Source organism: Lemur catta, chromosome 8, assembly GCF_020740605.2.
Source record: "Lemur catta isolate mLemCat1 chromosome 8, mLemCat1.pri, whole genome shotgun sequence".
Taxonomy (NCBI): Eukaryota; Metazoa; Chordata; class Mammalia; order Primates; family Lemuridae; genus Lemur; species Lemur catta.
Genome location: NC_059135.1, coordinates 48,512,494 through 48,534,141, shown reverse-complemented (window position 1 = coordinate 48,534,141; position 21,648 = coordinate 48,512,494). Strand labels below are relative to the sequence as shown.

The 21,648-nt window shown below is 39.1% G+C and overlaps 1 protein-coding gene across 19 annotated transcripts in view; it reads right to left on the bottom strand.

The window, feature by feature from the left end:
• The window catches only part of CCDC141 (coiled-coil domain containing 141), a 178,271-nt gene that overhangs the window by 4,940 nt on the left and 151,683 nt on the right, over positions 1-21,648 (bottom strand). For 3 of the 19 annotated variants that reach the window (XM_045559122.1, XM_045559106.1, XM_045559121.1), the window contains 4 exons: positions 20,660-20,772; positions 16,576-16,692; positions 8,621-9,468; positions 5,669-6,448 (listed from right to left, as the gene is read on the bottom strand). In XM_045559122.1, coding sequence (XP_045415078.1) covers positions 6,181-6,448; positions 8,621-9,468; positions 16,576-16,692; positions 20,660-20,772 — 1,346 coding nt within the window. In that variant the 3' untranslated portion in view covers positions 5,669-6,180. The other 16 variants (XM_045559108.1, XM_045559111.1, XM_045559113.1 and 13 more) reach the window with 16 other exon arrangements.

Sequence of the window (21,648 nt, the reverse complement as noted above, 5' to 3'; positions counted from 1 at the left end):
TTTTCTAACTTTGGTTATATACTATCATGTTTTGGTCTCGCATGTGCATCACAATCAAACAAACATCACAGGTAAATCTATTAGAGGACTTGTCTTGAAAGACTTCTGGTTCCCTAGAATTCCTAACACAATGGTGCACTTAGGGGGTGATGTTCACATAGAGGATAAATAGTTGTTGATTGACTTAAATATACCAAGGTGATCCCCCAAAATCAAGAAGAGTACTGAGGTATTCCAGTACACCCCAACAGTGCTGGTTCAAAAGGCTGGTTGGGATCTAATAATGAATGTTTCTGCTGATTTTATTACCAGAAAAAGACTTGTATTGCCTCTTCTAAAATATGGTCTTTGTATTAGTTTCCTTCAGCTGCCATAACAAAGAACCACAAACCAGTGGCGTAAAACAACAGAAATTTATTCTTTCATAATACAGAAGGCTAGAAGTCCGAAAGTCCAAAGTCCAAGTCAGCAGGAACACGCTCTCTCCAAAGTCTCTAGGGGAGAATCTTTCCTTGTTTCTTTTGGCTTCTGGTGGTTGTAATCTCCAGTGTTGATTAGTTTGTAGCAGCCACATCCCTCTAATCGCTGCCTCTGGAGTCACATTTCCCCCTCCCCCATGTATTTCCTCTGTGTCTCTGCATCTGTCATGGCTCCTGGTAAAGGCACTGGACTCAGGGTCCACCCTGACACTCTTCAACTGAGTACTCTCCTTTAACTGGGTAACAAAACTTGTCATGTAGAGACATTTATGTGGCCTCTAACGTCCTCTTGGACAGTTCCTCCTATGCATTTCCTGAATCCCTACGAAATCCACACAGAGAGGGAAGATAAAACCCAAAACAGACACTCAGTGTCTTCACCTTATTATTTGGCCATTTTTTTCTTCCTGTCCTACATTTCCCCAACCACCACTGTAAGTGGAGCATAGCATACAAATCTTTCAGGTTCTTACAGACCCATTTTCCCACCAGAACGTATCATTTTGGGGCTGGGAAAACATTCCAATTTAATCTAGTAACCCAGACCAGAATGTGATAAGAAATTCCATTAGTCCTTCAGGAATAATAGAAATGAATAGATATGCACTAAAGAGGCACCTTCTAGAGCTGCATTCAGTTGAATCAAAGGCCAGCCTCAGGGTTAGCATGGCAGCAGCTGCGAGAGAGGGTGCTCAGGAGCAAATGGGCACGTTAGCCTGTCTGATCCTGCCAGGTAAGTGATTTCCTACTTTGTCTGCATTTCTGGCTGACCCTGTTTGCCAAGAGCTTGATGAGTGGGGGTGTGCATAATACTCCTGACAAAGAAAGGTGCCTCTTGGCATCATCAGAATAATACATGTTGGAGACAATTTGCCATGGATAAAGTATGTTCCTTTATGTTTCATTGAATTTTTATCTCCAAAAATTTCATTATATGATTTTTTTTAATGCTAACATAAGATAAAAATATCATTTTGTAGTTGTTTGGATCAATAAAGTTCTTGGAAAAAGAACAGTTGCTGAATGACAAAGGGAAAAGTTGATTTCATTTTATTGCCCAGCTCGGGAGCTGTTATTTCACAAGTATTGATATTTAAGTGGGTTTTAAATGGAAAAAGAGATATAGCAGGGAGCCATCTGAATATAGATTGAAAACCTCACATTATGTAACTGTTATTGCTCTGGTTCAAAGAAAAATAGGATTTGTTCTATTTTTTCTATCTACTCCTATGGTTAAAATATATTTTGATTTCATCCAGTTTTTATTGTGCTAACTGGGAATATACTCACACAAACATTCTTATTTATAAAATTTTGTTTGATTTCTTGTCCTTTAAGGATAGAGTGTTAATTTTATGGTAGAAAAAGAAGGATCCAAAGAATCAGACTTGCCGTGTCCTGGCTTATAAAAATGAAATTCATGTTGCACAGAAGGAAGAGTGAGCAGGCCAGACACTCAAACTGTAAACACAAAGACTAGTTCACCAGGAGGGGTATCATGCCTCCAAACTCACCAAACTCACAATGTTATATAAACTCACCAACACAAAGAACGGTGGTATGGAGATTCAGGGAAAAAGGCCAAATTAGCAGCTTTGTGCTTTCTGTTTTTGAGGTTGAATTCATGCACAGCTGATGACATTCAAATCTCACCTCCTGTGATGAGAGCAGAAAAAATGAATTGTTTTTGCTTTAAGAAGGACACTGTTTCATTTAGCGAATGCAAATCTTTTCACTTTCTCATGCAGCTCAAGATTCTGCTTATTATAAATGGAAAATAGTCTGTCATGCTTTGGCATTTGCATTGACACGCACAATATCAGAGCATACTGGGAGGAGATATTTTATTTTGTTTCAACCAACTTACTTCATAACCACACTTAAAATGCTGTACATACAACAGGGATGTCAAGAGCTTCAGATGGCGATTTTTAGTAAGGAATGGCCATGAATAAAGGCAAACATAAAGCAGAACAAGATGTGATACTCTTTCCTTCCTCCATTTGGAATTCAAATACTCTAAGTTCCTGGATTTGGCTTCTTTTATATTTACAAGTATGTGTGAAATGCTGGTTTCATGTAAGATCTGGTCACAACCAGATCATTGAGCCTCAGCTACAATTAAATATTGATAATTTGTGTAGTGTTCTATAGAAGTACATCAATTCTGGTTTTGGCAGTTTGGATTTAGTCACCGAGAGTGCAGGCACCCACTTCCCCCCTCACACCTGAGGGTGATTTATGCCTGATTCCATCTGCTATGAAATGGTAGAACAAAGATCCTGGACCTTTCCTCTTTCCTCTTCGCTATTATTTTGACCCCAGGAGCCAGCATCTATTTTGAAGTTGAATTTCTCAATCAGGTCCAGAGGGTCTGGAGGGTTCTCATATAAGTTTTGCAGATGAGGTGAGAGTGTCTCGTGTGTGCTGCACAGCTGGAGGCTGATTAGGACTGGCTCATGTCCATAAGAGGGAAGGATAATCTTGCTCTTTTACGTTTCCCCTCCTCCTTCTAAAAAGTGGGGGAGGGAACAAGCTAGGTTTACCTTTGTTGACCTCTGACAATAATTCAATTCAGAAAATATTTACTGTGTATGGCTATGTCTTCGGTGCTGGGAATATGACCACGACAGGGCAGTCATGGATCCTGCTCACTAGCCAGAGGAGACAAGTGCTCAAACACATATTCTGCTGCTGTGTATTAAGGGGCGAGGTGAGGGCAGGCAGCTCAGGTGCTGAAAGTGCACTTGGCAGGAACATCTACACTGGACTTGACAGGTCAGAAGGCTTCCCCGGGGAAGCTGTGTCTCAAATGGAACCGGAGGATAAGCAGCAGTTAAGCCACATGAAGCTAGGGTAGAATCTAGTAAGGGAGTTCTAGGAAGAACAGGCTGGAGAGAAGAGCATGATAGGTTAAAAACCCGAAGTTAAATGTCAGTTTGGTAGGGACAAGGGCAGGGGGCCGGGGAGGCGGGAGAAGATGGGACAAAATAGCAATTTTTTTTCTACTTCTTGTTCAAATATTTTAGGTCATACAGAATATTTAGGGATTCAAATGTAAGGATTCCTACGGTGAATTTCTCCTGGAATTTAGTGTGAAAAACTATCACATCAAATGTTTATACATCCTTCTATTGGAAAATCAGAGCTAGAAATCGCAATGATTTTGCCTTACGGGAAACTCAAGGTGCATTTGTTTTACAGTCCAAGGTTTCGAGGACACATGATTTTTAACCTTTCTTTTCATTTTAATTTTCTTGTTGAAAATGTTTTGATACTACTAACTGTCTAGAATTGTCTCTAGAAGTAAATGGGTATAAATCATGTATATACCTTAAAATAGAAACATCATTTACATTTTCTAGGTTTTACATTTTTAACCAGTAACTTTAGTTCATACTTTCATAAGGAGAATTTTTTGATCAAGACAGAAATCCCAGCATTTAGGAAAGCTGCACTTAAGTTTTTGAATTTAAAGTATAACCAGAAGAATAACTGAATTATTCTTCACTGCTGTGGGAATTACTACATAGTCAATCAATAGTCCACATGAATAGGTAGATAGATACATAGAAAGCTATCTGAACTATATCTTGAATATCAGCATGGTACTTTTCTCTAATATTTGAGCTCTAGGTATGTATGTACAAACACACACACACACAGAAAGGATTTTACATGCCTTTTTTGGTCATACATCATGGATGAATGTATATCCCACTCTATTTCCCAAGGGATTAACATTAACTGGCATGCTTCAGGTAAAGCAAACCAGCAATTCTCATGCCCTAACAACCCCAAGGTACAAATTCAATCAAGTTGACAAAATGAGAAGGGAGATTCTGCCAAATAAATAAAAAAGAGAAAGTGGGAAGAGAGAATTTGTTACCTGGTCCTGCCTGCTTTCTTTGGACTTGAACAGGTTTTACTCTTGAGGTTTAACACAGGCAATAGCAGTCAGGCAAGATATACAAAACATTTGAAATTGGACAAAAAGGATAGGAAAGTTAAGAGACTGTGAGTTCTCTAGGATGCTGTATATGTAATATTTTAATAGGTGTCTGTCAAAATTTGGAAGAAAATTAAGAAATTTAATTTTTTTAATTAAATTCAATATGCAGCACAAGAAAGAATATGCCAACTTTTTACTTAACTACACATTTCACATCTTCAGATAACATTCAGTAACTTTTTAATATCAACTTGAATATATTACATTTAAATATTTTGATTATTTGCAGACAGTCTTTCAGCAACATAATTAATTCCTTCCCTTCATCAAAAATCTGTAATGAATTATTCTTTCAACTAAAGATTTTTCCCTAGCATGACAAGACTACATTTAAAATCTAAAAAACAAATACCTCTCTTATTCATGTTTATTTTTAAAAGGAAGCAAAAAAATGCTCTTTTCTGCATAATGTATTTTAGAAAGGCATAAAACATTCTTTAATATTACAGTGATATTATAAAAAAAATAGAATTCATCTTATACCATCTTATTACACACTTCCCCCACACCCAGAACATACTAAATGTATCCTCCTGAGTTTAATTTCAAGTCTTTAGAAAGGATGCAATCTTAAGAAATTAGAAAGGAATTTAAGCTCCAATTCATAAAACATCATTTTCCCCCATGGGAATAGTTGGAAATCACATATTAACAGCACTCCTTTAATTTAATATTCTAAAGTAACAGCATCTAAAAAAAGAAATCGTGGGCAGGAGGCCAGTGTGATGACAAATTACATTAAACAATATAATTACCCTAAGCCCTCAACAGTGAGCTTTTCATTTTCCAGATCTTTACAAGACACAAAATGAAAACTCTCAATTGCCCAGGAGGTAGATGATGAACTCATTTTCCAGGTGGAAAACTGAGGCAATGAGATGCCTTGTTGCAGGCTGAAACAATGGTCAGCGGCAGAATCAAGGTTAGAGGCAGAAGGACCTGGTTGCAGTTGTATACGTGGCTGCCCAAAGCACATCAGCAGAATGGCAGGGATCATGCTGGTCCACCCCTGCAGCCCACCACATCTTGCTGTACGACATGCAGAGCTGATGGAGGATGGAAACTCCATCTAACGTTGATGGCACGTCTGTTCTCCAATGTCAAACTCGTCAGATCAGCATGAGGAGTGATTATTTACAGTGACATCCTCAGACTCAGGAATGTAGTCTATGTTGAAATTACATAGAACGTATTTCAATAAATGAGATCAAGACACAAAAAAGAAAATTAAAGGACAGCTAATGCAACAAGACAACATTAGTTCAATGTTTCTACCGTTACTCTCTACAAAGAGATGTCTATGAGTACAATTAATAAATGATCAAACAACTGGATTTGAAATTTACCTCACAACTCTGTGCCGATGCCAGCTTTCATCTGCATGTCCTTAAATTGGAAGGGAATAAACATGGTATATTTTTCTGCATATTATATAGAACACATCTCTTTCTAGAGTATGAAAATAGGCACCTTATCTACTGCAAATAATTTACCACATTCCTCAGATACATTAAAAGCACTAGAGAAAATTTGATAATTACACCTGGAGGTGGTATTAGCCAAACAAGCAAGATGGCCAGGCTGAAGATGCACTTGGTGGGGGCTGCTTTGTGGGAGGGGCAGGAAAATAAACAGCTGCATTGTCCTTTAGTTGCGTGAGAATGACGTCCCTCGGTGCCAACGCCACAGTTACTGTGTGAGTAGCCAGTACATTAAGGACACACTAACATAGATGACACACAGCGTTATCCAGTTTATTCTTGTGATTGGCGGCCTGCGGTTACCTGTCACGTGGAGGACGACACTGGAAGAGAGAGTGCCGCTAGAGTTTTGGGCCCGAGCCACATAGAGGCCTGCGTCTGCCTTGCATACCTTCGGAATGAACACCGAGTGCCTCGTCTCCTTGTGTAAGACCTGCAAGTGCCCATCTGGGAACAGTTTCTGGCCCTTCTTGTACCTGAAGCAGAGAGTCAGTTTTTAAAGTCAGGATTGCTCTTTATTCACATCATTTCCAAGTTCTAGTAACTACTGCAAGCAGGCCCATTACCACGGCAATATTCTCTAGAATCAGTGGGGAACTTTGTAGCTACAACAAATTCCAGTGGGGCTGTTTATCTTTCAGGCAGAGGCTGGCAACTGGTGGCCAGAGGATTGCTATGACTGGCTCAAAGCCATGTTTTTGAAAAACTGAATTTTTTGACAATTGGAATATTACATATGAAAATTCAGATATTGAGCTACTCTGGAAAAGCCAGACCATCTGGTCACACTGGGCCACCATTTGCTCATGGCAGCGATTACCTAGAGTGTGAAATGGCATCCTCCTATCTGGCCTGCTTTATTCTTTTAGTCACTATGGAACAGCAGCTGTGACTCCTTCTCAGAATTCGTATGGGAGTGAGTGAGACTCATCGCCCATCACATTCATACCGCAAGACCCACACGACAGATGTGCTGTTTTAAAGGACGGTACTTACGCATCAGCTCCTGATGAAATGGGTTCATTTAGTTTTTGTAACTTGATTTCATTAGAAGAAGAAAGTGATTTCTATTATAAAAGCTATGTATGCAATGGGATTATGACTGTTAATGACATTTCTAAAAGTTTTCCATGAGCGTGAACACTTAACTACATTTTTTTTATAGAGCAAATAGCTTATTTTGTATATACAAGATTCTTGTTTATTTATTTCTACCCACATTCTTTCACACAAGGAGTGATGATGACAAACCTGGATCATTTTCTGTTCCCATTGCCTAAGTGACAATTTTGCATTTCTCTGGGTGTCCTCCTAAAAATATATGATTCCCTGATAGTTTTACAGTTGTTAATTGAGCAAAATTGTTGTAAATCTGATGGCAAAATATTTTTTCATGGTATTGCAATAGTTCTTCAACAATATATTGCTGCAGTGGTTCTTCAACCACATATACTAACCAGGTTATTTATTGTATGGACAAAAACAAGAGACAAGTCAGACAACATTTTTCTTTGGGGTGAACTGAGATTTAATAATGAATTCAATATCTTTTAAATTCATAAGTATGAAATTCCTGATTTGTAAGAAGCATGCAATTGTAAAAACAATAGAATAAAACAAAAAGCATAAGTGGCTGTACTATAGCAGAAGTGCAATTTCTTTTAATAATTTGGGAAACCAAAGTTTTCTCCTAAGTTCTTAGAAAACCAGTTCACACTTCAAGTACCATCAGTGGGCTCACATAATAACTGACACTGTTAATGTCTACTGAAACATTATGATAAATAAATGTTACTTTACTTATCTTAGTTTATAAGTATAAACTCACTCTCAATGTATTTGTAACTTTGCCCTCAAATAACTCTACTTAAGGAAGAAACATTTCTGCATGTTTAAGAGTATCCCTCATATCGAGAAAGTTAGCACTGCTTCTGTTGTTAACAACAGTAGGTGATTGAGAACCTGTCTTCTACAGTTTCCTTTTACTAAACCAAATAGGCTAAAAAATAATGATGTCTCCGGAGTGAAATCATATTGTTCACAGCTCAGTTATGACACTACCTTTCAAAAATGGGTTTACTGCCTGTCACCTGGAGCAACTGTGAAAGAAATATTGTTATTCCACCTCTCACATCGAAGAAATGTATAAAAAAGAAATCTTAGTAAAACAAACAAGTATTATGAAAGTGACAAGTGTGACCATTTTGGAAAGATGGAGAAGATGAAATAGGTAAGTGAAAGAAAAGGAAGAACCCCAAATTCTTATGTTTTTTTAATTGCATAAGGGAAGTAACCTCAAGAAAATTTCATGCTTGTGTAGAAATAGACAATAGGAAAGAATTGCAACCCACAATCTTCAGAAATGTGGAATGTTAAACTGAAAAAAACAAAAACAAGCACAACCAACTTCCAGTGCTTTTGGAGTTTGTTAAATTATTATTTTATATGGTCACTTTTTTCTTAAGGGTATCAGCCATGCTGGTACTAAAGTGAGGGTTGGGGGTTGACAGGAGATTGAACCATGCAGAGTTGCAGTGTGGTAGAATATTAATCAGCAAGCCCTAAACTTTTAAGTTAGTGCCCACAGAATGATTTTCTCCTTGACTCAGTTTGTTTCTGTTTATGGCTTGTCATTATAGGCTACCCACCATGTCAGTGTAGGCTCTGGAAATCCTGTTACTTCAACTTCCAAAGTCACTGGAGAACCTTCCATAACAGTTACGTTAGACAGGAGCCTGGAGAAACGAGGTGCCTGGTCAGCTATGCTGACCACGCTGTTCCTTGCTGATGTGCTTTTAATCTCTTCTTGGGGAACCATTTGACTCTGATAGCCCCGGCTGGTGCTTGATTGAAACCTGAGGCCCGAGAACACACTGGGGGAAGCATGCAGCCTGGCCCGGGTTTTAGTGGAGTTATTATCAGCATGCATTTCCTCCCGAGTCTCTAGCAAACGGCCCTGAGCCTGAGGGTGCTGCGGTAAAGCTCTCTCATGCGCGTCACTCTGCATGCTCTCTGGATGTCTCACACTGATTTTGTGCAAGGCAGTAGTACTCTTTTCCACAAATCCTCCGGAGGCTAATAGGGGCTCAGCTTTGAATTGGGGGAAAGGCCTCTCAAAATGGCTTGAAAATGTTTCTCTTTTGTCATTGCATGCATCAGCAAAAGCAACAGGTGGTGGAAGAACAGATTCCTGGGCCGCCTCTGGACTGCTGGCAGCTGCCTGCACACCGTGGCTGCTTCTGAGAAGGCCGAGGGAGGAGCTGGGAGGCTCCTCCACCTCCATGTCAGACGGCGCAAGGGGGGACTCAGGGCTTCCCGGGAGTGGCGGCAAGGAGATGTCATCAGGTGAGACACACTCATATTCTGACAGCATGTCTTCAGGCAGGAGTGGGCCCTGGACAATGCCCTCTTTGGCAGTGGGCGGCTGCTGCTGGTCCCCTGGAAGCCCATCTTCCCCTGTTCCATCGATGGGCACATTTGCCACCTGCACCTGCCCCTACAAAAGAGAAAAGCCAAAGCTTCCTTAGTTCACTTTTCTTTTACCAAGTTCAATTAAAGTGAAACTCAACTTCAGAGAGAGAACTTGAGAAAATCTACAGGGAGTCCAAGCTTAGGGGCCCGGAGGGAGGATTACAGACGTGGAAGCATTTGTCTGACCTGGGCACAGTCCCGCCCCACGACCAAGGAATAGTTAAATTGACCTTAAGCCTGAGTCAAATGGACTAGACCTTGTGAACTGGAAGAGAGAAAGCCCTAGTTTTTGTTTGTAATGAAGGGGCTGGACCGCATCAACATCTTTCAAACCATGATGTGAGGAGTCTCCTCAACCAGCAAATTCTGCTTTTTTCAGGTTTGTCTACACGCCGTGTGAACACAGAGACCTCCCTGTTAGGTGATCCCTCTGACCTTCCCAGACTAACCTCTCTTCTCTCTCAAGAAAGCCAATTTTTTTTTAGTTGTAGTAAAATATACATAACATAAAATGTACCATTTTTTGAAAGTCATATACTGTAATTGGAAAAATAAATGTGCCCTTTTAACCATTTCTAAGTATACAGTTCAAGGGCATTACGTGCATTCATGTTGTTGTGCAACTGTCACCACCATCCATCTCCAGAATTTTGTCCTCTTTCCAAATGAAACTCTGTACCCATTAAGCACTGAGTCCCCACCTGCTCCCCTTCCCCCTGACTCAGCTCCTGGCTGCCACCATCCTACTTCTGTCACTGTGAATTGGACTCTATGTACCTCATCTAGAGAAAGCCATTCTTAATGACTGGTTTTATTTTCCTGAAGCCCCTCAGTTTTCTTCTCATATTGAAAAGATATTTATCGCGCACTATGGTACCTGTATACCAGGTACCACGCTGGGCATTAGAGGAATAATGTAGTGAGTAAAAGGAGACACAGTCTCTGCACCATGGAGACAACAGCCTAGTGAGGGAGGTAGATGTTAGTGGAATTATCACATGTGATGGCCCTTCGTAAGGCAGCACCCCAAGATACAGTGGGGGGCACCTCTCACTTGTCTCTCTGCCCCCAGTGGAGTGTAGGTCCTGCTAGGAGCTGTAAATGTAGTACTGCTCCCCCTGCTGACACTTCCCACCCGTTCTCCCCACTGACCCATGTCCATCTCTGGTTTAAGAAAAGGCTCAACTGTCCCTTGTGGCAGAGACTCAAAAGAACATTGAAGCTGAAAAGCGATTTCATCTATCCCAACCTGCTTGTTTTATATCTACTTTCTGTGCCTTTCCTCAGCATTTTGGGCACACTTTTACTCAGTTACCATGTATTGGTTTTTGTCCCATGCATCTAATGCACATAGGAAAGTCATGTCTTGCCTTGACTTTGAGTTCTTCATTTTAGCCCATAATCCTGCTCTTGACATACACTTTATAAGTGAGTTTTGAGAAAATAAATGCAATTTCAGGTTGAAGGGTAGAAAGCAAAACAACGGGTCCTTCTACTGTCCCACAGAGAAGATCTCCCCTCAGAGAAAGCATAAACTCAGCTTAGAGAGATTGGTTTCCTTCAGCCATTTAGTAGAAGTTTAAATTCTGGATTTAAAACCCAGAAGTTCTTAGAAATTCCTCCCATTAAAAAAATTACTAAATAAACTCATGTGCGGCAGGGAACGCCCCTCCCTCTTTTGGCTGCCCTGCCACAGCTGGGCTCGGCCCCTCCCTCGCACTTTCCCAAAAGCAGAGTGCTTATTTTCCTTCTTGTAGGAACTTTCATCCAACCTCCTATTCAGTCTAAGAATCTCCTCTGCGACACTCTGGCAGCCTCTATTTGAACACTTTTTTGAAAGGGTACTTTCTTTGAGAAACTTATGCCTTACTTGTGTTAAGAATGTATTCCTATATTTAGCAAAGATCAGCCTTCCTGCATTTTCCACCAATGGATCTAAATTGGCCTCCTACAGCTACAGAGAAGTCCAACTGCTCTCCAATTATAACAGCTCTTTGACTATTTGGAGCATCAGTCCCACAGCTTTTAAGTCTCTTTCCTTGTACCAAACACCCTCTTCCTCTGCCTCAACTCTCCCTCATCATTTTGGTCACCTTCTGGGAGGTCCGACTCCTGCCCAGCTACAAGCTTCTTCTTAGGAGGCCCTCTCTTTTGGATTTGCTGTCCATCAAATGGTGTGTTCAGATTAGCTCTAAGACATGAAAATCCCCTGTAGGAAGCCGGTGGTGTCTAGATGTGCACCAAGTAGATGGATAGGTAAGTCTATTGAAATCAGGTGTGAAGTTTTGGGAAACCCACTAGAAAAGTCCAAGCCATGTCCTCCAATCCAGCTTTTGTTGGTTAGTGATTCCTGACTCCTATGTTTCAGTTGGTGCCAAACACACAAAGGGAATCCAAGAATATTATTTTTTTCACTTCTTATAATTCCTAAAATAGAAAAGTACTTTCCATAGAAAATAATACTACCAGATAATTTCTACTAACAATAAGAGGGAGAAAAATTTCTCAAGTTTTTTTTCTGGAAACATTTCAACTTATTAATTAATGCTCCCCATTAAATATGTTTGTTTCTAGAATCTACTTACTTTCCAGATGGTAAGTAATCAGTGGAATCATCATCTCCTTGATCTATATGATATGTTTTTATTAAAGTAATTATAGTAGTTCATTTTTTGTTTTCATAAGAACCACATGGGACCATTCATTCATACTGAGTTTTTAGTCAACTAAAATTTCCTACCTCTTCTGTCCATTAACACCATTGAAAATGTTGGACACTGCAGAGTTTCGAACAAAGCCAAAGCACACTGTCTTCCAGGTTGACACCGATAAACTTAATAGCTGGGTACAATTATAACCCAACTCTCACTCAGTTCACATTTCTCCATTTATCTTAAGACAGTATCATCAATGTGTTTATCAAATGACTTCTTAAAATAACAAGAAATTAGTGCTATAGCACTAACCTAGAATTACCCATTAAATAATCATCTCGGCAAGCAAAATAAGGTGAATTTAATGTAGATGTTTTTCTGAGTAAATCCATTTGATGCTTGGCACTTCTGCCTTTATTCTCAAATGCAAATAAGCCTTCAGTTTTTAAGTCATTATGGAATTTTACAGAAATTTCTTTTAAAACTCACTAAGCTATAGTTTCCTAGATCTATCTAGTTTTCATTTACAAAAAATGATACCCAAACATTTACACATACCATTTTTTTATATTTCCCCCCCATAAAACCATCTTTGCTATTAGAAAAAAGAAATGTGTGTGTGTGTGCATATGTGTGTGTTTACAGAAAGGGGTGTAAATATTTAAAAAATCTGTGTATCTCAGTACAGACAGAGCATATTTGCATCAGTCTGATGAGTTCTGGTAAAATAGCTGGAAACTCTGATTTAATTCACCAAAACATAGCTCAGCTCTCAATTTGTTTCCCTAATATCAAATTGGGAGGCTGCTCTTTGTCATTTTGTTGATTCCTTTTTCTTTTCCTACCTTCTAAATACATGAATAACCTGTGGTTTTTTCTTTAAGTTCTCTGATCTTCACTATATACTTTCCCCCTTAAAGATCTCACCCATTTTCATACCCAATGATCAGTTAACTTTTATTTAACCCTAAATTTATAGCTTTGGGTCTTATCTCTGTCAGGATTTCTGAACTTTCATTTCCATTGATGTACATGATCACTTAAATTGACAATCCTTGCTGTATAGGCAAAGTGTCAGGAAGGGACAACATTATTTTCCATCTATCCAGTGAAATGCGCAGCACCTATCCTCAAAGTACTTAGGGCAGGGAACCAACCACCTATAGGATAAACTTAAAGGAACCCCACAGGACTTTACCTTCCAAAGTATCTCCACAACAGATAGTCTTACTTTAGGGTAAATAAGATTTAATGAAGGTAAGTGAGAAATAGACAAAGAAACATACTGAGCATAGGGCTTGGTCTGTGAAAGACATTTCTGAAGAAGACTCTATGGGGAGCTTTAGGCAGCCAAGGAGTGAACCTGGTACCTTTGGGCACTTGGGTGGGGGGAACAAGGTAAAAGAGAACAGAAAGGTGATGAAGAAGAATACTTTGTCCCTTCCTAATTTTTTCCAAAGCAAGTGTCTCAAGAACATCTTCCCCCACATGCCAGGTGATCAGGATTAGCAAACTGACCTCACCCAGTCTGGTAAGAGCACTCCACTGAATTATTTGGTATGAAAGTATTGTATTTCCAAGCTATTGCTTTATTAATCATCATGTAAACAGATGGGGCAAGGTTTGGCATGAACATCTACAGTATCATTACAAAACGCTTATTTATATGCAGCAGTTTCTGGGAGCTCCCCCTCAGTCTTGTGGGAAAAGTTCATGGCTGAAATTCAGGAGAATTGGGCTGCCTGCCCAGTTCTGACACTGCTTTCTGTGATTTTTGGAGGGCAAGATATTTAATCTTTTTTGGCCTCAAAAATCTGATTTGATCAGATGATTGTTAAACCCCTTCTAGCACTAAAATTCTATAACTCTTAATGCTGGCATCCAAACCCCTCATTTTCCATCGAATAGTTCCATGACTTTAGGCAGGCCTCTTAATACTGTGTGCCTCTGTTTACCCTTAGGAATTTTAGATATTACTGTGGATTTAGCTTCGGTGCTCACCTTGAGGATAAAACATTATCACTAATCTGTTAACAGCACTACGTGCATTGCATTTACTGAATTGCCTGATTCTACTCACTGCATTTTGGGGTCAGAAAAAATGAGAAGCACTTTGCTATCTCCAGGAAAAAAATTCCTGTGATGAATATATTCTTGTAATAGTTTGGTAGAACTGTTCCTTCTGATTCAAATAATTTTCTGAGGAAGACTAACAACATTTGAAGGTATTGGAATTAATGCAATAATTCCCAGACAAGCTTTTGCTTGGTGCTTCTTATTATCTGCTCACATGATGTTTTGGGGAATCATTACATCTGATCGATATGTAAATAATAGAGACAATAAGAGGGTAAATGTGCTTGAGCTACTTAAAAGTGAAGATTATTGCCACCCTTTCATTTTGCTGTCTGCACCAATTGTACCAGAATCTGAAATGATGTCAACAAGAATTCTTGATGGCTGTAATTGTGGACCTTCACTTACACCCCAAATGACTGATGATCTATTCTCTCTTTCAGTTTATATTAGAATAAAAGCGATTTTTCAGTGAAAGTAAATCTTGCTTTTTTTATTTAAAGGAAGCTATTTCTTATAATAAGAAAATAAATATAACATCAAAAACCATTTTTATTAAGTATAAATTATTGTGTTTATTTTCACATTAACTTTGGTTTCTGAGTTCTCAGTAAATGTGCCTACTTTGCAATGTAGGAAATCGTGCAGAATTAAATAAAATAAATAAGAAGATGTTGGATTTGGTCACTTTTAGAAACTTATTTAAGAAAATGTGGTGCATTTAATGCTATTCTTTATTATAGCCACCAGTCGTTCTCAATTGGGCTGATCTCAGCATAACAATAGATGTTACTGGCATTCAGTGGGTAAGGCCAGGGATGCTTCTACAGTGCACAGGACAGCCCCCTACAAAAGAGAATTCTCTGACAAAAATGCCAATACTGCTGTAGTTGAGAAACCCTGATTTAGATCAATCAGAGTAACCAAAACCATTTGATGTAATACTAAGACCCATTAAGATGACCAAAATTTGGCAGCTTTCCTTTGCCTCAGAGAGGAAACAGGGTTTAAGTGGCTCAAGGCTACACCACGCAAAAAACAAACAAACAAACACCCCCAAAACCAAAAAAAACCCCAGCTTGCTTAATGGTACTTGCTGCCTGGTGGTTGTATAATTGCACTGGACCTTGGCATAGATTTAATCCATGGAAAAGGACCTACAAAGAAGCTGAGAGAAATCTTTCTTCATGAAACAACTGCAACAAATAGTAAGGGTTTTGTTTGTTTTTGACTCTCATACCACAAGAAGTAAATTTTATTAATTTGAAGGCAATTGAGAATAATGGTGACTCTGCTTGTTTCTCAGGTCCTTGGAAGAGAAACATTGGGAGCAGGCAACTTGGCAAAGCAAAAAGTCAAGAGCTATTTATAATCCAACAGCTATGAATAGAGAGTGACCAACTTATGCTGAAAAACCATAGTAATGTTGTGATTTAAATAATACTTTCAAAATATATGTTTGCATTTTATGAGTATTTATAGTCTTTGCTACATGCTTCAATTTATCAGTAAAGACATAGGTTTTAAGGAAATTCAAACATTCCTCTAAATATTTTAGGATTTATATTTCAGCTGGATTCTATGTTTTAGTACATATTCCTGGAAATATCATCTTAGAAGTAGTGTCTATGGGAACAAGATACAATCTAATTTTATGTGCAGAGTTTTCTAATGGGTAGTATAAAATAATAAAAATCATGGCTTGGTGGTATGATAAAGAGAAAGAAGTAAAATTTGAAGTTGGATTAAATATAAAAAGACAATGGAGGCTGGGCGTGGTGGCTGACACCTATAATCCTACCACTTTGGGAAGCTGAAGTGGGAGGATTGGTTGAGGCCAGGAGTTCAAGACCAGCCCAGGCAACATAGCAAGACCCCTGTCTCTACAAAAAAAGTTTAAAAAATTAGCCAGGTGTGGTGGTGCTTGCCTATAGTCCCAGCTACTCAGGAGGCTGAGGAGGGAGGATCGTTTGAGCCCAGGAGTTCAAGGCTACAGTGAGCTATGATCAAACCACTCCAATCCAGCCTGGGCAAGAGAGTGAGACCTTGTCTTTATTAAAAAAAAAAAAAAAGACAATGGAAAAGTCAGCTAGAGATGGGAAAATAGAAGTGGTTTGGGGTACATTATGGCATTTATGTGGCTGTCCCAATGTCATTGTGAAATGCCATGGTTTTAGTACTCAATAGGAGAGGCTCGGAGAAAATAACATAGGAAAGAGAAGGACCAAGTACGGAGTAGACAGGAAGTAAAGGACGAGGAAACTCACATTGCATTTACACTGGGAGATTCTATTTGGAAAGATAAGGAGGCTTCAATTCTCTTTTATTTTGCAATGCACAATGACTCTAGCTAACCTCAAAACAAAAGTCATGAGTAGCCGAGGTTAAGTAGTTTTCTTTACCTTATTCCTTTCTTCACTGAATATTGTCTGCTTATTTCTCGTTTGTTCCTTTAGTAGGTCAATGCAATTGTCACGGAAGTCTTCCAAGTGCGGGCTCATCTTTAAAACGTCTCCCTGCTGTACAAAGCAGTGGTTAGTGAGAGCCTGGGCCAGGAACGTTGGAGGAACAGTGCCACACTCTAACTACTTGGAAGAAAACACAGACCACTTGCAACCTTTCAGCAAATGTATTCCGCAAGAGACTGACGTACTCCCACGATGTGATTTATAAAATGATCCTTCCAAGTTCCCAGTTTCCCTCCTGCCTCACTCCTTTGATAAAGTTCGTTGCCAGTAAAAATTGGTTGTTCAAACGCCCAGCAGGAAGAAAAGTAATTGTTATAATAGGACGCTCCTGCAGGAGCAGTCTCTGGAGAAAGGAATCATTATGCATGGCAGTTTAAACCATTAGGATAGTCCAGGGAGGGGCAATGAGGTAGAAATGATTAAAGGTCTCTGGTGAAGAGAGTGGGCATTCCAGAGAATCTACACAAGGGAAATGTTTGGGAGACTGTTGCAAAGAGGAAGGAAATATCCCTGAGCATAGTAAAGAAAAACAGCAATTGAGAACACAGGAAGCTTCACCTGGGTGATGATACTTTGTTTCTGCATTTCATGGGGCTCAGTTTTAGTCCTGGAGGTAGTGGGGGTTTGCAAACTGCTGTGGAGCCCATGTGACAGCTGAGAAGACTTTGAGCTAGTGAAAGGAGCCACCGGTACCTCAAGTGATAGAATACACCAATTTACAATAACGATTATACCACAACAAAGACCATTCCACCTGGAACAGTCATTAGATGGGCCTTAATAAAACAGGCATGCTCATTAAGATGCATATGAGATGCTGGCTTGAGGATTCAGGGAGAGTCAGCTTTTAGTCTGAACTCTAAAACCAAACGGGTTTGTGCTACTGGATGAGTCACCCTGCTTTGGTCTGCACTTAATATCTAATGCCAGTACGTCAGCTGCTGTGGAAAGAACGCTAGATTCTGATTTAGATCTAAGTTCAAAGTCCAGATCCACCATTACTGGCAGTTGGGCCTCACGTAAAGCACTTTTACCCTCTCTGGACTTGTCCTTTCACTTCTACAACAAAGAAAACATTTGCCTTATTTCCATCTCAAGGTTATTCAGAAATCACTGGAGATAATACATATGAAAGTCCTTTGTAAATCTCAAATTGCTATCCATTAAAAAGGTTTTTTATCACTATTTCAGTCTTGGCAGGGATTACTGGGCACACTTTTTAATAACCCCTGAAAAGAGAGCCATAGCATCAATTTTAAAAACATAAAAACTAGACATTTATTCTTTTTATACAAATATCTGTAAAGTGTTAAGCATTCTTTGGCAAGCTTTTGTTGCGGCTGTAACCCATAAGGGTAATGTTGATGCCTATTTTTCTTGCCAGAGAAGCCCTTCCTCATTTCTCTACCACTCTGATAGAACATTTTCAAGCTACTGAATGATTCTTCTTCTCTGTACCAAAATCCTTTCAGTATTTACTATAAATACCTTTTCTGGAGATCCTGCTTTAAAAGGCAACACATAGTGTTAAATGTTGTATAAAACATTAAACTGAGCAGAGCCAGGGGGTTTCCTTCCGTATAATCAAGTAGGGTGGCTGGGATGGCAATACTAGTTATATGTGATGATTATGGTAATGCTATGGTCTGAATGTTTATGTTCCCCCCAAATTTATACGTTAAAATCCATACCCCCAAGGTGATGGTATTAGGAGGTGGGGGCCTTTGGGAAGTGATTACATCCTGGGGCTCATGAATGGGATTAGTGTCCTCATCAGAAAGGGCTGAGAGAGACCCTGTGTCCTTCCACCATGCAAGGTTAGAGTGAGAAGACGGCTGTCTATGAGGAAATGGGACCTCACTGGATGCCAAGTCTGCTGGCACCTTGATCTTGGAGTCCCCAGCCTCCAGGACTGTGAAAAATAAATTTCTGTTGTTTATAAGCCAGCTAGTCTAACACATTTGGTGTAGCAGCCTGAATGGATGAGGACAGGCAGGAAAGAACACAAGTGCTATGGGAGATCAGAGAGGGAGTGATACAGCTAAGGAAGGGTCTATGGAGGAGGCAGTATTTGGGTTTGGCTTTGAGAGATGCTAAGATTTCAATAGAGACAGAAGGTCATGTACTTGAAGTAAAGGTTTTGAAGTAAGAAATCCCAGGGAACATCGTAGACCAGTGGGACAGGAACAATGAATGTAGAAGTGGTTTGGAAAGGTGACCAGATTCAGAACACTGAAAAGCCTTGAGTCTGAACTGAACTTGGTAAGCAGTGAAGAATTTGTAGTGAAGTGTTTAGAATAAGAAAATGACACTAGTAGAAGTATATTTAGGAAGGGCAATCTAGCTGGGTGTATAATTAGGAGACTCCTGACTAGTGCAAAAAAGAATCCAAGTGACGGGTTGAGCATGACAAAGAGAGGGTACAGTCCCAACTGCAGGGCGTGTGGAAAGAATGGGGAACGGGGAAGGGGAGAGGTGGTGGAAACAGCTTTTTCAGGAAGAATAGCCACAAAGGTGAAAAGCTGGAGAGGGATGTAACTTGGAGAGAGTAGACTTTACTGAGTTGAATCTTGCTTGAAGATGTACAACAGAAATGGGAGGATGTTGTAGACAGTGCAGAGCAAAGAGTCAGAGAAAGGAGCGATTTTCAGCCTGTGTGTAGGAAGTCAGGGGAAGCAGCAGATCTCAGAGGTGGGGTGGAGGCAGGGAGGAAATAATAATGTTGAAAGAGATAACATAAGATGTATGGTTCATTCATCCATTATTGGTGGCATTATGATTGTAAAACATTTATGGAAAGCAATTTAACACATATGTTAGAAACATTAGCGATTTCATACATTAAAAATTTCATTTTTTTCAAGTCTGCTTTGGAGAATTTATGGGTAGGTAATAATAGAAAAGAAAGAAAAGGCTATGCATGAAGATGTTCATGGTAGCGTTATTTAAAATGGTAAAAACATTGAAAAATCTAGATTCTTAACCAAAGGAAAAATATAATTTGGTTGGACTCCTGCTGAATTAAAAGCCTCCCAAAGGATTTGACTGGAGAAGGCACACAAATTTATGACATCAAAGTTCAAACAGAAAAAGTAGTTGCTAGAAATAAATATAATTCTGCTCTGAACTGTGAGACCACCACTGGGCTGCAGTAACAACAATAATCACAACTATAGTCTTGGGCATCTTCACATTCAATCCTCAGTGCTACTCTGTGGTCCGTTCTGTAGATCAGGAAACTGAGATTCTGGGAGATTATATAATTTACTCAAGGTCACAGATCCAATAATTTGGGGCAGCTCTGTTTTGCTGTAGAGCCTGTATTCATAATGACCTTACTCTTCTACCCATCCTCAATAACCAGTTCTTTCAGCTAGTTGTAGAAACAGCATTAACCAAACGAGTTTTGACGTGACGTAGACAAAACAACATATGTATTTCTCTTTCAACTGGTTTTTGCTTAGACATAAGACATAAACATTTTCTCTATAGTTTTACTATCAATTTTTATTCTGTAAAAAGTGATCATGATTAGGTTACTATTTCCATGAAGCAAAATGTCCAATGAAGATAATATCTGAAAATTATTGTTGTATTATTAATAAATATTATTATAAATATTATTATAGTTTTATTTTATCTGGTGCCACAATTTGGAAGGAAAGAAACCTGACGTCTATTATTTATGAACAGAACTATAGGCTACTTAATACAGGCTTTACTTTGGTTTTAATGGCACACATTTATTTTTTAGGCTATGATCCATGAAAATGTAAACGAGACACCTTAATTGTGTTTAGCTCTCATTCCCAGCAATATTTTTCTCTGCAGTGATGGGAAAGAAACAGAATTAATTATCAGAAACACCCAGATAATTATGTTAGAAAGCTGTGAAACAAATGTGCACATTATGTCCCTTGAAAATTTCTATTAGAACATCTTTGCACCAGAAGACATTTGATCAACACATTTTTATTTATATCACTTCAAAATACATGTTCTGGGAAGAAGAAATTACCTTCAGTTTTTCTTCAAGCTCTGTGAGAGATGCACATAATTCAGTAATGGATTCAAGAACCTCTTTGTGTTTTGCCACTATTTTCTCAATATATTTCTGCCCTTCTTCCAAACCTGAGGAGGAGAAAGGATAAAACTATTTTTAAAGGTCAAATCCTTAGCAGGAAGGAAAAGTCCAAGAGTTAGTTTATCTCCCTAGTGGCTGGTATAAGGACTGGTAGATAGTAAGTTCTTAACAAATATTTGCTGAATGGATAAATACATGAATAAAGGTACTTTTTAGAAAATCCAAGTATCTAGAAAAATAATTACATTTGCTGTACCATGTCACTTTTAGGTAACCTAAATAATGTTGCTATATCATATTCTTAAAGCTCAGTTCTAATCAGTTTCTCCTATCCAGGACATTCAGTAGTTCTTCGCTGCTTAGAAAAATATAAATTTCTCAGGATGGCATTCAATGTCTTCCAAAATATGGTTCAACCTGCCTCTCCCAAATGTTTATCACCCTAATTCCCTCACGTATTTAGTGTCTGGCCAAGCTGAACCAGCAACTGTTCCCTCAAAATCCTCTCAGCCACTGAGTAATCATTCCTATACAAGAATGTCTTCCCCCAACTCGCTATTTCTGTTGTTAAAATCTTATCTGCTCTTCAAGGTCTACCTCAAATACCAACATTTCTATGAAAATGTTCCTTTTTTATTTTTGTAGAGATAGGCCTCTCTATGTTGTCCAGGCTGGTCTTGAACACCTGGGTTCAAGCAATCCTCCTACCTCAGCCTCTCCCGTAACTAGGACTATGGGCATGTGTCACAATGCCCAACTAATTTTTTTATTTTTTGTAGAGACAGGGGCCTTACTATGTTGCATAGGCTGGTCTCAAACTCCTGGCCTCAAATAATCCTCTTACCTTGGCCTTCCAAAGTGCTGGCATTACAGGTGTGAGCCACTATACCCAGGCCTATGAAAATGTTCTTAATCTTACCCAA